The sequence below is a fragment of the Cryptosporidium sp. chipmunk genotype I genome (assembly GCF_004936735.1).
Source record: "Cryptosporidium sp. chipmunk genotype I strain 37763 chromosome Unknown contig_10, whole genome shotgun sequence".
In the NCBI taxonomy this organism is placed as follows: Eukaryota; Apicomplexa; class Conoidasida; order Eucoccidiorida; family Cryptosporidiidae; genus Cryptosporidium; species Cryptosporidium sp. chipmunk genotype I.
In genome coordinates this window covers 351,910-364,598 of record NW_027125596.1, presented here as the reverse complement: position 1 = coordinate 364,598, position 12,689 = coordinate 351,910, and the positions used below count along the sequence as shown (strand labels likewise).

The 12,689-nt window shown below is 33.8% G+C and overlaps 9 protein-coding genes across 9 annotated transcripts; 3 read left to right on the top strand and 6 right to left on the bottom strand.

The window, feature by feature from the left end:
• Positions 1 to 8: 8 nt before the first annotated feature.
• Positions 9 to 2,096, bottom strand: ELE39_000140 (uncharacterized protein; the record flags this gene model as incomplete). Its single annotated transcript, XM_067343164.1, has 1 exon — positions 9 to 2,096. The coding sequence occupies one exon, from the start codon at positions 2,094 to 2,096 to the stop codon at positions 9 to 11; it is 2,088 nt and encodes a 695-aa protein (XP_067201098.1).
• A 322-nt stretch (positions 2,097 to 2,418) lies between these two features.
• ELE39_000139 (Ubc6p like ubiquiting conjugating enzyme E2) lies at positions 2,419 to 3,429 on the bottom strand (the record flags this gene model as incomplete). Its single annotated transcript, XM_067343163.1, has 1 exon — positions 2,419 to 3,429. The coding sequence occupies one exon, from the start codon at positions 3,427 to 3,429 to the stop codon at positions 2,419 to 2,421; it is 1,011 nt and encodes a 336-aa protein (XP_067201097.1).
• Positions 3,430 to 3,677: 248 nt separating this feature from the next.
• ELE39_000138 (uncharacterized protein) lies at positions 3,678 to 4,298 on the top strand (the record flags this gene model as incomplete). The annotated part of the gene is made up of 1 exon (XM_067343162.1): positions 3,678 to 4,298. The coding sequence occupies one exon, from the start codon at positions 3,678 to 3,680 to the stop codon at positions 4,296 to 4,298; it is 621 nt and encodes a 206-aa protein (XP_067201096.1).
• A 195-nt stretch (positions 4,299 to 4,493) lies between these two features.
• ELE39_000137 (uncharacterized protein) lies at positions 4,494 to 4,892 on the bottom strand (the record flags this gene model as incomplete). Its single annotated transcript, XM_067343161.1, has 1 exon — positions 4,494 to 4,892. One exon carries the CDS (start codon positions 4,890 to 4,892, stop codon positions 4,494 to 4,496), a length of 399 nt encoding a protein of 132 aa, XP_067201095.1.
• Positions 4,893 to 5,242: 350 nt separating this feature from the next.
• ELE39_000136 (uncharacterized protein) lies at positions 5,243 to 6,691 on the bottom strand (the record flags this gene model as incomplete). Its single annotated transcript, XM_067343160.1, has 1 exon — positions 5,243 to 6,691. The coding sequence occupies one exon, from the start codon at positions 6,689 to 6,691 to the stop codon at positions 5,243 to 5,245; it is 1,449 nt and encodes a 482-aa protein (XP_067201094.1).
• Positions 6,692 to 7,194: 503 nt separating this feature from the next.
• On the top strand, positions 7,195 to 8,956 carry ELE39_000135 (uncharacterized protein; the record flags this gene model as incomplete). The annotated part of the gene is made up of 2 exons (XM_067343159.1): positions 7,195 to 8,034; positions 8,483 to 8,956. The coding sequence occupies 2 exons, from the start codon at positions 7,195 to 7,197 to the stop codon at positions 8,954 to 8,956; spliced, it is 1,314 nt and encodes a 437-aa protein (XP_067201093.1).
• A 378-nt stretch (positions 8,957 to 9,334) lies between these two features.
• ELE39_000134 (Sec14) lies at positions 9,335 to 10,291 on the top strand (the record flags this gene model as incomplete). The annotated part of the gene is made up of 1 exon (XM_067343158.1): positions 9,335 to 10,291. One exon carries the CDS (start codon positions 9,335 to 9,337, stop codon positions 10,289 to 10,291), a length of 957 nt encoding a protein of 318 aa, XP_067201092.1.
• Positions 10,292 to 10,332: 41 nt separating this feature from the next.
• ELE39_000132 (SNARE domain-containing) lies at positions 10,333 to 10,776 on the bottom strand (the record flags this gene model as incomplete). The annotated part of the gene is made up of 1 exon (XM_067343156.1): positions 10,333 to 10,776. The coding sequence occupies one exon, from the start codon at positions 10,774 to 10,776 to the stop codon at positions 10,333 to 10,335; it is 444 nt and encodes a 147-aa protein (XP_067201090.1).
• A 496-nt stretch (positions 10,777 to 11,272) lies between these two features.
• ELE39_000131 (family chaperone) lies at positions 11,273 to 12,550 on the bottom strand (the record flags this gene model as incomplete). Its single annotated transcript, XM_067343155.1, has 1 exon — positions 11,273 to 12,550. One exon carries the CDS (start codon positions 12,548 to 12,550, stop codon positions 11,273 to 11,275), a length of 1,278 nt encoding a protein of 425 aa, XP_067201089.1.
• Between the last annotated feature and the right edge of the window lie 139 nt (positions 12,551 to 12,689).

The window sequence follows — 12,689 nt, the reverse complement described above, 5'->3', positions numbered from 1 at the left end:
CATTTTTTTTAATATAAGCTGTGAACGGGAGAAAGCACTATTTTCCAGTCAATCAGATCAGTTTCAAACAAAGGCTTGGACTTAACTTGAGAAAACAATTGATTGTTTAAATAATCACTATGTTCTTGTCCATTGGAGTAGACTGAAGTCTCTAAGAGACTAGATTCTTGTAACTTGTAATTATTTAGTACCACAGAAAACTTATTTATTTGCATTTTTATGTAAGTCCTGACATGTGTATCTATATGAAGTTCATCCAGTATATCTAAATCTCTCTTTAACGTTTCCTTTTGAAGTAGGAAAAATTCATCAAGCTGATTAGTTATAAACTCACTGCAAATGTGGACCCCATCATTATTAAAGAATTGTTTTAGTTTCAAGCTCCAAATGAGTAGTTGAAGCTTAAACAAAAGTGGATGAGTGATTAAGGGTGAAAAATCTGAATCCAATTCTGGAGTAGGCTTTCCAACCTGTTCTAAATAAAAAGCTTTAACCTCTTTATTTTTCCTGCTCTTATTTGATGGAGAAGCACCGACGCTAGATATGCTTGTTGGTCTTTCAAGCTCAACTTCCTTTTCTCTTAGAATTTTTTGTTGAGAAAGCCACTGGTTTAACTCCAGCATATCAGAAATGACCCCGTAACATAAGTCATCATTGCTTTCCCTATCCCTAAGTATTTGGAAAATATTGTAACCAATATATATAAATTTGAGTGGAATCTTAAGATTGTTGTTTTTTGATGCAAGTGAAATGATTTTGCTAGTAATTGAAATAGGAGATATTTTTCTCAAGCTATCATAGGTAAAATCTTCATTCTCAATTCCTTCAGATTTAGGTAATTCGGAACTACCAATTAAAGGTACTAGATTGCAGGCATCATATTGTATACTGCTAGTCCAGAGCAGAGAGTATAAGACCCAAGAATCATCGAATGAAGGGTTCAAATTGATTGCTAATCTAATAAACTTTAAGGAATATACAAGAGAGAAGTGATCTGTTGAAGATAGATGCAGCAGGCTAAGAATCCAAGCAGCTTTATAGTTTGCAGGGTCAAGCAAAATTGATAAAATTGAGAATTTAATAGCTTCTTTGACTAGCTCAGAAACAGAATAGCCTTGATTCTCAAAGTGAAATGAAGTTACCACTTCCTCAACTTGTTCGTTCCCATCCACAATAGACTGATGAGTTATATACAAAACGAATCCCGTCATTCCACAAAGAGTTGATAGCTCCCAATACTCGTTAGATTGAAAAAATGCTGAAATAGGGAGGTCTTCAATTCTGGTATTTTCCAATTGGTCATAAAGCTCGGAGACTTGAAGGCTTTTAATAGAACCGACAAATTCCATATAGTTTTTTCGCCACCACACCATTAAGTCAATGTAGCTTTTGTCAACCTTCCAAAGGTTTCTCATCAAGTTCCTAACCTTGAAAAGTATTACTACAATAGATTCTTCCTTATCTGACAATCCCATAAAATAATTAGAGCATTCGAAGTTATTAGTTATTGGCAATAACTGGTGATTAAATGAACGATCAGCAGATTCTATAAGCTTTTTTCTTACTAGGTAACACTCCTTTTGAATACTATTAGGAAATTCCACCAAGTAATCAAATAGTTGATCGGATAGCAACTTATTATCTTGCAATAAGGCCAAGTCCAATAAAAATATGATACACTCTTTTGTTCCAGGAGACCCCAAAAGCTCGTGAATAACTTTGATTGAGAGACTTTTTATGGACTGCTCTCCTCCATATTCATTTTCTCTGACAATTCCACCACACATTTCTTGAATAAAAAGTAGAAAAAGTTTTGTTGTAAATACCAAGAATCTGAAATTTTGTCTGTAGGCTCTTTCCGTTTCTTCTCTCTTTTGAGAAATCTTTTTACTTTTTTCTGAGTTCATACATAGTTCTATAAGTTCATTGTAAGTTGCTATTACCTTTTTAAACGTTTTGTTTATGGTTGGAATAACCATTTGTTGTAGCATCTCTAAATCCTGATTAGACCTTTTAAACTCTTCATTTTCTAAATGTGTCATTCCAAACCACTCCAAAAATAGCTGTACAACCTTATCGTAGTCTTCCTCTAACATTTTCAATTATATGTTCAACCATATAATCCTATAAATTTTCAAGATTTTGCCTCACAATTTGGCGCCAACCCTGTTACTGTAGCTATAAAGAAAATGTAATTAGAAAAAACGGCAAAGTTTAACTTTACAAAACATATTTGATTCACACTTTACACTCTGATTCTCTCTATTAAATGAATTCATAAATTTTCATCAGCTAAGCAAAGTAAGTTAAGTATATGTACATCTATATGGCGACAATAAAATATTCGAGTATAAAAGAATAATTAAAACAAAATAGAGTTAATGGGAGCCTTGCCAAAAATATAATATATACTCTATTTTATAGTATAAAAGTAGAAAATAGTCTGAAAAAAAGTAAAAGTATCGTGATCAGTAAAATACCAATAAGTAAATCAATTAAAGTTGCCACTCCCTCGAGAATATTCGAAGGCTTTTTTACAAGTAAAAGGCTCCAAGCAATGCTCTGCTGGGTAATCTTTGGGGGAAGTCTGTTTAAAGGGATCTCGGCAGTCCTTGAATGCTGTTTTGGTGAAACAGATTCTGAGTTGGACTGGCTTTCATTGTGCAAGCTGTAAGACTCATCCTTTTTTACAACATCCAAGTTATTTGATTCATTTATATCAGATTTCTGGTTGTTCTCAGTGTTTTCATGTTCATCCTCTTTATCTGAAATTTTCTCAGTATCTCTATCTTTTTTGTCATTCTTTTCAGCAGTTTTTGATTCACTTATACACTTATTTATGTGCTTAATTAAAGGATTTTCACTGTGAGTTATAGATTCTTTAGAACTAGTAGCTTGATCTTCTGGAGAAAGACGGGAAAGAGCTTCCATATTTGTTTCCTGGCAAGTAGCACAGCGCCAGCTAACGCTATCTTTAGCCAGCTTCTTCCTAATCTCAGGACTCCAATCCAAAGAATGTATTGCTCCTTCTCCTGGCGTTGGAAAGAAGGCATGTAAAGCGTCCAGCATCGTTCTGATTCCCCAAGCAGGCTGCCAAAGTTCAGGATGGTAGTTGCTAGCACTAAGACATACTTTCTTCCCAACCTCAAAACGTCCATTTCCCGTTAACATCATTAAAGATGGAGGCGAAAATGGATACGAGTGTGGTAGTATTATTCTCCCATGATACATTCCCCCCTCAAATTCGGTTCCTGCTGGCCCTTTAATAGTGAAATGCCACTCATACGGCTCATCCATATTTATTGGAAATGCACACCAGTATGAGCTAGGCTCTTTCTGTATCTCTCTATATTCGCGCAGAATCCTACTCAAGCATTGAACAGATGTAATTCCAGACCTACCCACTCCCCTTGCTCCTGTTTGATGCATCTTGGGATCAAAACAAGAATCTCTTTCTTTAATCCAATAGAACCTTTTATTCCTTTTACTGTTTTCCCACTTGTACAAATTTAAAATATTCGTCTTTAATAATTTAATATTGCTCCTTGCATAATTACCATTTTATCCTCAGTTTTGGCGCCAACAAATCATTTAATACTTTAGTTCCTTACCGACAATTAACCCTTTTGCCTTCAAATGAAAAAGAGGTTATTATTCTCGAGATGAAATAGGTGCCAATGCACCCAGTTAGTTGTGAAGTTAGAAGGCTTCTCTACAACCCTTTGATTGATCTTCTGAGACTTATCGAAGTATGGTCGAAACACAGGTTAGAACTCCAAAAATCGGTACAAAAATACTCTGCACTGAAAATAGAATCTACATATGTTAATCAAAAGTCATGCCTGTGCTTAAATATGTTTAGTTTGAATCAAGGTTACATTTCTGGCACTGCCGAGGCCATTCAGGAACAACTAAATCATTCAAAAAGTATTGCATTAGAAAAGATGCATGAAATTAGCCAAATACAAAGTGGGATTGATGAAATTTATGCTCGTCTTTCTAAGTTCAGTGAAACCCATAGTGAAATGACTTATTTAAGTATTATTGGAAGCTTAAGTTCGGGGATTTCTGTTGATATTCTATTAGACTTTCTTTGCGAATGGAAAGATTGCATTGAATCTGACATGAAAGTTCAAAATGAAATGTTCAGGTTAACAGAAAAACTTAAAAGCTATCATACCCGAAACATAAAAGCATGTCTAAGCTATTTTCAGTGTTCACCATATGGAGATATATTAGAAGGTAAAGAGAAATTCATAAATTTGAAAAAGTCTATAAGAGAATTCATCACACAATAGATTTAAAATGTCTTATTCTAGAAATTGCTTATATTACTATTTAGGAATAGTAAAAAGTACAGGTAAAACTTCCTATCTACACTCTAGATTGATGCTCTCCCTCTTCTTTTAACAGATTCTGGTATCATTGATAATCTCCTCCTAAAGTAATAAAAAATTAAGATTTGAAAAATAAACGTATGAAATAATTAAAACTTACTTTCCTGACTCGAACCCGTCTCCAAACAGTTCCGCTAACACTGCAATACCAATCATACATACAACAATTATAGGAATCGTTGTATAAAGCACTTTGGGTTCAAAATAAGATAGATCAGATGCCTGCTTATCTTTTACATCAGGGGAGTTGGAAGTTGATGTCAGCGGTAGGACTGCAGCCAGTGCATTCAATATGTTAGTATCTGTAGAATTTCCATCCAAAGGTATATTTATATTTGGCGCTGGGGATTCCATAGACTTTAGTGAATCTTTGGTCGAAGCTTTTGACTGGAGAGAGCTTTCTTGAATATGTATTGAGTTTTCAACATTCAAAGCATATCCAACCTTAATATAAGAAATTTGCACCAAAAATAATATGTATAATATTAACTTCATGTTTATTATATTTCCTTCTACTTTCAAAAATTGTATTAATAAGCAATGCTGTGCCAAATATAGTTATGAAAAAGCAATAGTGAAAATAGTTCAGTGAGAAATAACTTATTGGAAAATGAAGGAAAAAGTCTGGACTTAATATTTTATATTTGCCTTTATCCAAGCTTCCAAAATTATCGGGGCATATACAAAAGTCACAAGTCCAACTCTCAATATTCTAATTTAATAAGCTCAAATTACCAAATCTCTTTATGGAAAAATTAGTCGTAGTATAGTATTCTATATACTCCTTAATAAACCTTAACAGATGTCAACTGGTATCGTGGAGGCGCCATGCATTTGCGTCATGTCTACTGCATGAGAGGAAGATTTTTGTTATAAAAAAGTTTGTAGTTTTGGTTAAAAATATTCTGTTCGCAGACATAACAGTTTTTGAGGCAGAACGCTTCAAGCTTAACATTTGGTTGTAGAACCGGAGAAATATAGGCGTTAAGTTCAGAAACATGCCAATACTTTTTTTTACAAAACATGGCTGAGAGTCTATTGCGTGGATCAATAGGAAGGGACGAACTGGGTGAGTAAATAATTGTATCATCCTCATAATTGTAATATGCTTGCCCCGCAATTATATCGAATCTGACCCCTATGTTATCTGGATGGTTTTCAATTAAAGGGAATCCATAGTAAAAGTCTGTAGATATTTGATTGTTATTTTCTTTGTCTAAATCTGACATTGCGCTTGTACCATTAGATTCAAACTCCAGCTCACTTAATTCTAAGGGAATATAGTTTGAAAGAATGTTTTGAAATTCCTCAAAATAATCTCTTGCTTTCAGAACTTGGTGTTTTTTTAAAATAGACAGAGCAAGAATACCTTGTATTCTTTTATATGAAAGATTAATTCTCATGTACTCAATGTTTCTTAGAGATACATGATCTTGAATGCGAGGGGAGGATAGAAGTTTTGTTACGTTTTTCCTATCAAAATCGTGGAATATCAAATCGCCCAAATTGTTATTAACTGGTATAGTGATTATATGCTTGATCAATTGGACTAGTGTTAAGTCAAAGTTCAATGCATGTTTTAAAACATTGTAATTAATATTATTCTCTGAGGATTCACCTAGAGCCTCTAACTCCAATAAAGACTCTTTGAGCAAGTACTTTACATCCTTTATATTCATATTTTTAAAAGATTTATTCATAGACATTCTTTTCTGTAAGACTGAGCTTAATAAAAATAACAACATTTCATTATTAATTGAATACCAGTTTCCTTCTGTATCGCAGTACATCATGCTATTATAGTCAAACAAGAAGTTAAATAACTCGATCAAGCTTATTTGAGATATGTTAAATAGCTTTTTAAAAGTTATTTCCGAATTTGAATTATTAGTCAAATTTCTATGGCTAGCTATGTAATCCTCAAAACAACTCATCACAGGAGGAATTTTAGTCATAACTATAATGCTGTTCGAACTCCCAACAACTGAGAGTTTATTTGCGTTGCAACTTTTATTTTGAGAAGAATTCTCATCATTTTGCATCTCACTTGATTCGTTATTTTCAGATTCTATCGCTAAATATGACACATTACTGCTTTTCTCACGTCTGAGATGAAAAGTCTCATTTTCAGTACAAATAACTGTTGGAATATTGCAGTTTCTTCCATTATTATTCACACCCTTCAACCACAGCTGCTTTCCATTTCGAAGGCTTTCCTCGCAGTTTGAATCCAGCTGTAAAAGAGACCAACTACTGGCTGCTTTTGAGTATAGAGTGTGAAAATTTACCTCCATTCTAGGGTATATTATGAGTTTTATTCACCCTGTTACACAAACAACATATATCCTTGTTAATTCTAGTTTAACCTCACTCCAACAAAATATTACTTTCCCACATCCAGCGCCAAAAATTTTAATTTACATATGAAAGTGCAAATTTAATTTAAAAGGCAAACAATATACTTCATAGTTTTTGCTAAGAAATTTGAGGTACGTCATTTCTGTTACGATATAGCCCGATAGTCTTAATTTTCGCAATTACTTTTAATGTGTTTTTGTTTAAATAGAAATAACAGATAGTTGGCGCCAACAGGGTACCAAATTTTATCTAAAATTTTTAAGTTGTCCGCTTAAAAAACAGTCAAGAATTAACTGTCGAAAAGAAATTCAAACGTAAAGTATAAAATAACCTGTAAGAGGTAGTTGTAATCAAATTTGGAGCTAACTAATAAACGTTTATAAGCAGGTAACAAGCAGGCTCTTATAATATATACTGTTGATTTAGGTTCTAAAACAAGATGGACTTTTTTGATGATGAATTTTATGACGGAAAGAACCAAAGTAGCTCAGATATAGAACAAGAGGAAACCCCGGATATTCATGAATTTAGTAAAAATGATGGTAGATTAAGATTTAGGGCAAATTTTAATTTACCTGATAAATATGCCGGAGAAAGGGTATCATTATCTGATTTTAAAAAATTGAGAGACAAAGAAATTTCTAGTAGTGGTGAGAACTTTAAATTCGGGGAAGAGACACTTGATTACAGCATTAATGATCTTTCTGGATTTGATAACGTTAATGAAGACTATGCCAATTTTAAGAATAATATTCAGCTATCTGATTCTATTGCCAGAAAGGTTAATAGATACAGAAAGATGGAAGCTAATTTTTCTATCGTGGATAATACTAAAATTATGGATAAAATGGTATCTGATAAAGAAAGAGGAGAAGGTGTGAAAAATCAACGCAAAATATGGTCCGAAATACTTGCAATACGTATCTTCATTCAAAACGTTTTAAAGTTGTGTAATCAACTTCCCCCAACTGGATTAATTTCATCTTTAAACGAACATTCTAGAAACAAGTTGGATGATATTAGAAAGGAAATACTTGATTTAATCTTAATAAATCACGAATTACAAATTCACCTTAATCGTAATAATAAAAGAGCTTTGTCAGCTATCTTTAACGATTCAGCAAAGTTTGGAATCTATTCACGTCTCAACTCCAAACCTTCGAATAAAAGAATTAGAGCTGAGTTGAAATTTTGGGAAAAGTACAATCCGGTATTAGATAACACATTTGAGTGCTGTATAGATGTTTGTGACGAATGGAAGAAAAATACTCAAATTGAGGTAAGTTAAAATATTATCCCCTTCAACTCTTTGTATTACTGATACTTCAATACTAAATTTTGGAACTTATTATGGTATTGAAGTTTTAATTCAAATTTGATATTCCAAAATTGCTTTTAAATTGCCTAATTAATAACAGTTTATTTGATTTATGTGAATCAAAATAATGAGTAATTAAATATAATTTAATTATAACTTGTTTTTTCACAAAAAATCAATATATAACTGTAAAATTATTTGGCCTTGCACTTTTGGGTACACTAAAACTTTTTTGTTGGGTTTCCAACCATTTTTCGTGGTTTTCACGAATTACTTAAGTAGAGGTAATGTCAGCCGACAGAATTTACTACTTCTTGATGGTGTTACACCACTACTACATTCGAATAAATAATACAGTAATACTTTTTTTATCTAATTGTTGAACTCAACTAACTTTTTAAAATCCTAGGTTCAAAAACACTTCAAAGTGCTCAATCAATCACTAAGGGCTCAACTGGAGCAAACCTTATTAAACAAAGAACATGCACTAAATAAGTCACGTCCCAATGCTAATTCTCTAAATTTTGTTGGAATTGATTTTTTGAGAGATAAACTAGATCCAATGTTAATGTATGAAATGAGCAAGGACATTTACGACGACTCAGACTCCTTTGTTTTATTACTCAAGGAAATTATTTCTTCAAAGTCCATTACGGATCCCAATTTAAACTCTGTTTCTTCATCTCTACTCAGTAAAGGGAAAAAGACAGTTAACAACGTCGACAGAAGAGCTTCCAAGGGAAGAAAGATTAGATATGTTCCTATTCCCAAGTTGGAAAACTTTATGGCTTCATCTCTATCTCTATATTCGAACTCTCACCTTCCAGGCGCAGACAATGAGGAATTCGTTGACTGCGTAATGAAATCATTGCTAGTAGCTTAAATTATCGCCTAACTTCTTAAACACTTATAATAGGTAGCTCTATATTACACTTTATAATTACTTATATTTTAATCTATTTAATCTACTTATTGCATCCAGTTTTTTTTATTTAGAAAAACATTAGTTGAAACTAAAGCTCCATGCCTGCACGAGTCGCATGCTTTTGCCGCCAAATGCCTCACAAATTTTGGTCGAATTGTTTTTAGCCAAAAAAACAAAATTAATTTTATATGAACTTTTGTTCAAATTCAAATTGGATGGAAATTGAGCCGGTGATAATTTAAAGTAAGTTCAAAGATAGAAGGTGTGAAAAAGAGACCATATTAAGCGTCAAGAATTAGCAAGGCTAAGGTAATTAGAGCAGGTAAAATATATAAAATGGCAGACTCACCATCTTTGAAGCATCAAACCCCACATTCTGTTAGTCCAACTCACCATGGCCACACTATTAAAGAAGATCGCTTGGCTAAATATAGACATGGAAAGGAGAAAGATTTAACAGTGACTAAATATAGACCATTGGAGGTAGTAAATTTTAATCCTCCAATAGATGCCATTAGACATGGGTATGGTGAGAATGGGATGAGATATATTTTTGGGGATCTTCCTTTAGATGACTTTGAGGAAGGGAAGATCAGAGAAATGCATACATATCTCAAGTCTAGACATGTTTCATTAAAAAATACAGCTTTTTGTGACAATCACCTTTTATTGAGATACTTACAAGGTAATGAGTATGATTTCGTAAAAGCATGGGATGATATTAAGCGTCATGTAAGGTGGAGACAAAACTTTAGAATGATTGAAGATAGGAACAAATTAGAGAAGTTACTTAAAAATGGGTACTGTTACATTCATGGAAGAGACAAATTGTTAAGGCCGATAATAGTTTTTAGAGCTAAAGCTTTTTTGGATGGAGAAGAACCTGACAATATAATTCATGTGGTTTATTATTGGTTCGAATTTGTAATAACAAACATGCTCGCATGGAACAGAGTTGAGCAATGGAGAGTTATCATGGATCTCCAAGATGTAACTTTTTACAATGCACCAATTTCGCTTCTCAAGGATATTGCAACAAATCTACAAAGAAATTACAGGGGCTATCTCGCTCAGATGTCATTTATTAACGCCCCAATAATATTTTGGGGATTATGGCAGGCAATTAGTTTAGTTCTACCTCAGTCTACAAGAGATAAAATAACATTATGTACTTCAGATTATAAGTCTGAACTTTTGAAGTGGATTAACCCGAGCCAACTTGAAAAAAGGTATCATGGGACTGCCCCTGATGTAAACTCATTTAGAGAACCTGTATTGCCACCTTTGCACTAATATAGCACTATCTTTTACACAGAAAATGTTCTGAATTATCGCTATAAAATCCACTGAAATATCAGCAATATGAACAGTAGAAATGCAATAATGGTTAATGTCATTGTACTTGCCATATCTACCAATCTATTCAGGATTTTTTGAGAAATTCGAATTCGTCTACCTGTAGAATCCATGCTTAAGTTCATCTCATTCAACATGTCCAAATGTAAGTTGATTTCTGACTGGATTCCATATCCTACGGACTTCAACTGCGAAACCGCATTCTCCAGAATGTTTATGTTACCGTCTACATTTGCTGGTCTTGTAAAGTTTTCATCCTGTGTCCAGTTGTTCAGCCCTGACTCAAAGTCGTAGTCGCTTTCCACCCTACTGTATCTTTTATTATCCTTAACTTTTGTCTGCTTTGTTACATTGTTTTTATTTGAACCAGAAGCATTAAAAGATTCTTTCTCCCACTCTTTTGTCGGTGCATACCTTTCCATAAATTAATCTTTTTACACAAAAGCTAGAAATTTGTCAAAAAATACGGCCAATGATCATGCTATTGAATATGGAACCTATTAGCAGATTGTAAATTTATTTCTCACAAGTTTTACTTTTAATAGTTATCCTTTATACTTAGAACTGATCTGTGCTCATTCTAATTATCTATAAATATATCGGCGCCCACAAAAAAAATGAGAGTGTTGGCGCCAGCACCGTCGTAATCAACACTATGCATTCATTCAAAGGCTACTTCAATGGGTGTAACGTATAAAAGTCATGTAAAAAAAAATAAAAGAAAGAAGATGATAGCCCTGAAAAATTTCTTCTAAAAAACTAAAGAATTAAAAGAATCAAAAGATCTTTTGGTCGAAGTAAAAATTCACTAATTTTCAATTTTTTTCCAACTAGAAGTATATATCAATGCTCAAATAACAAGTACCAATAACCAAGATTCAAGTCAACTACTAGCCTATCTCACTTAGGTGTATTAGTTTATTGTTGACGGCAAGATACTCTTTCAGCACCTCCATGATGCCCACCATCCTCATCATCTTCTTGGTACGCCTCCTTTTGGACACGGTCTTTGACCTCAGATGGCTTGGTATTACTTGTATAATGAACTTCAATTGATGGATCATCCTCATCAACATTTAATGCTTGTGGAGTAGGAAGTAAGGTCTTAACAAGATCTTGAGCTTTGCTATCAAGCTTATCTGGAAAAATAATGTTAATAATAACAAATAAGTGGCCTTTAACAAATGGATTCTTGTAGGTTGGCATTCCCTCATTGTTTACGCATTTAATGTCACTTGGTTTAGTAATATCTCCAGGATTGGACTTAACAAGAAGCTTCCTACCATCCAAATGGGTAATCACAAATTTGAAACCGGTCAAAGCCTCGACAAGGGTGATATCTTTCTCGATGAATAAATCGCCTCCTCTCCTTTTAAATACAGAGTGCTCTTGTTCATCCAGTACAAAAACTACGTCTCCTGGAATTTCGCCTTGCTTTTCATCTGCTTCTCCATGGAAAGTAACCTTATGGTGATTTGGAATACCTTTATCAATATTGACTTCCAAAACTTTTCGCTCCTTCACGGATCCGCTGCCACTACATTTCTTGCACTGCTTTGTAGCTGGAATAGTCTTACCGGTTCCTTTACAAGGATTACAAGGAGATTGAGTCTGTTGAACCATTGGCCCAATTTGTCTGATTTGTACTCTCACACCTTGACCTTGACAAAGTTCACAATATTGAATGGCATCTTTTGGGCCGCCAATACCTTCACAATCTGCACAAATAGTGTCTTTATTTATTGCCATCTTTCTAACTGCTCCATTGTAAATTTGCTCCAAAGTTACCTTGAGATGAGTAACTAAATCCTCACCACGTCTCTTTCCACCTCCTCTGTTACCTGCACGTCTCCCACCTCCGAAAATTACATCAAATAAGTCAACTGGATCTGCCCCTCCTCCTCCTCCTTCTAATCCTTCCTCACCGTATTCATCGTATATCTTTCTCTTTTCTGGATCGCTAAGTACTTCGTAGGCTCTGCTAACCTCCTTGAATTTCTCCTGGTCTCCACCCTTATCCGGATGATGCTTAATAGCAAGGCGACGATAAGCCTTCTTAATCTCACTCAAAGTTGCCTCTTGGCTGACTTCCAAAATCTCATACAACTTCTTGTTATCAACTTCGCGAGACATCCTGCCACCCATTCTTCCATCAAATCCTCCACCCATATCGAATGGCATTGAAGAGAAAAACATTTTTACTATATATACACTCTTAAATACTCTCTAAATAGTTCGATTATTTCTTCTCAAATTGAGAGCTAATTTATTATCCCAGTTCTTGTAAAATTTACTGCTCTTGTAAAGTCACAAATTTAATTTTATTTAACCCTCC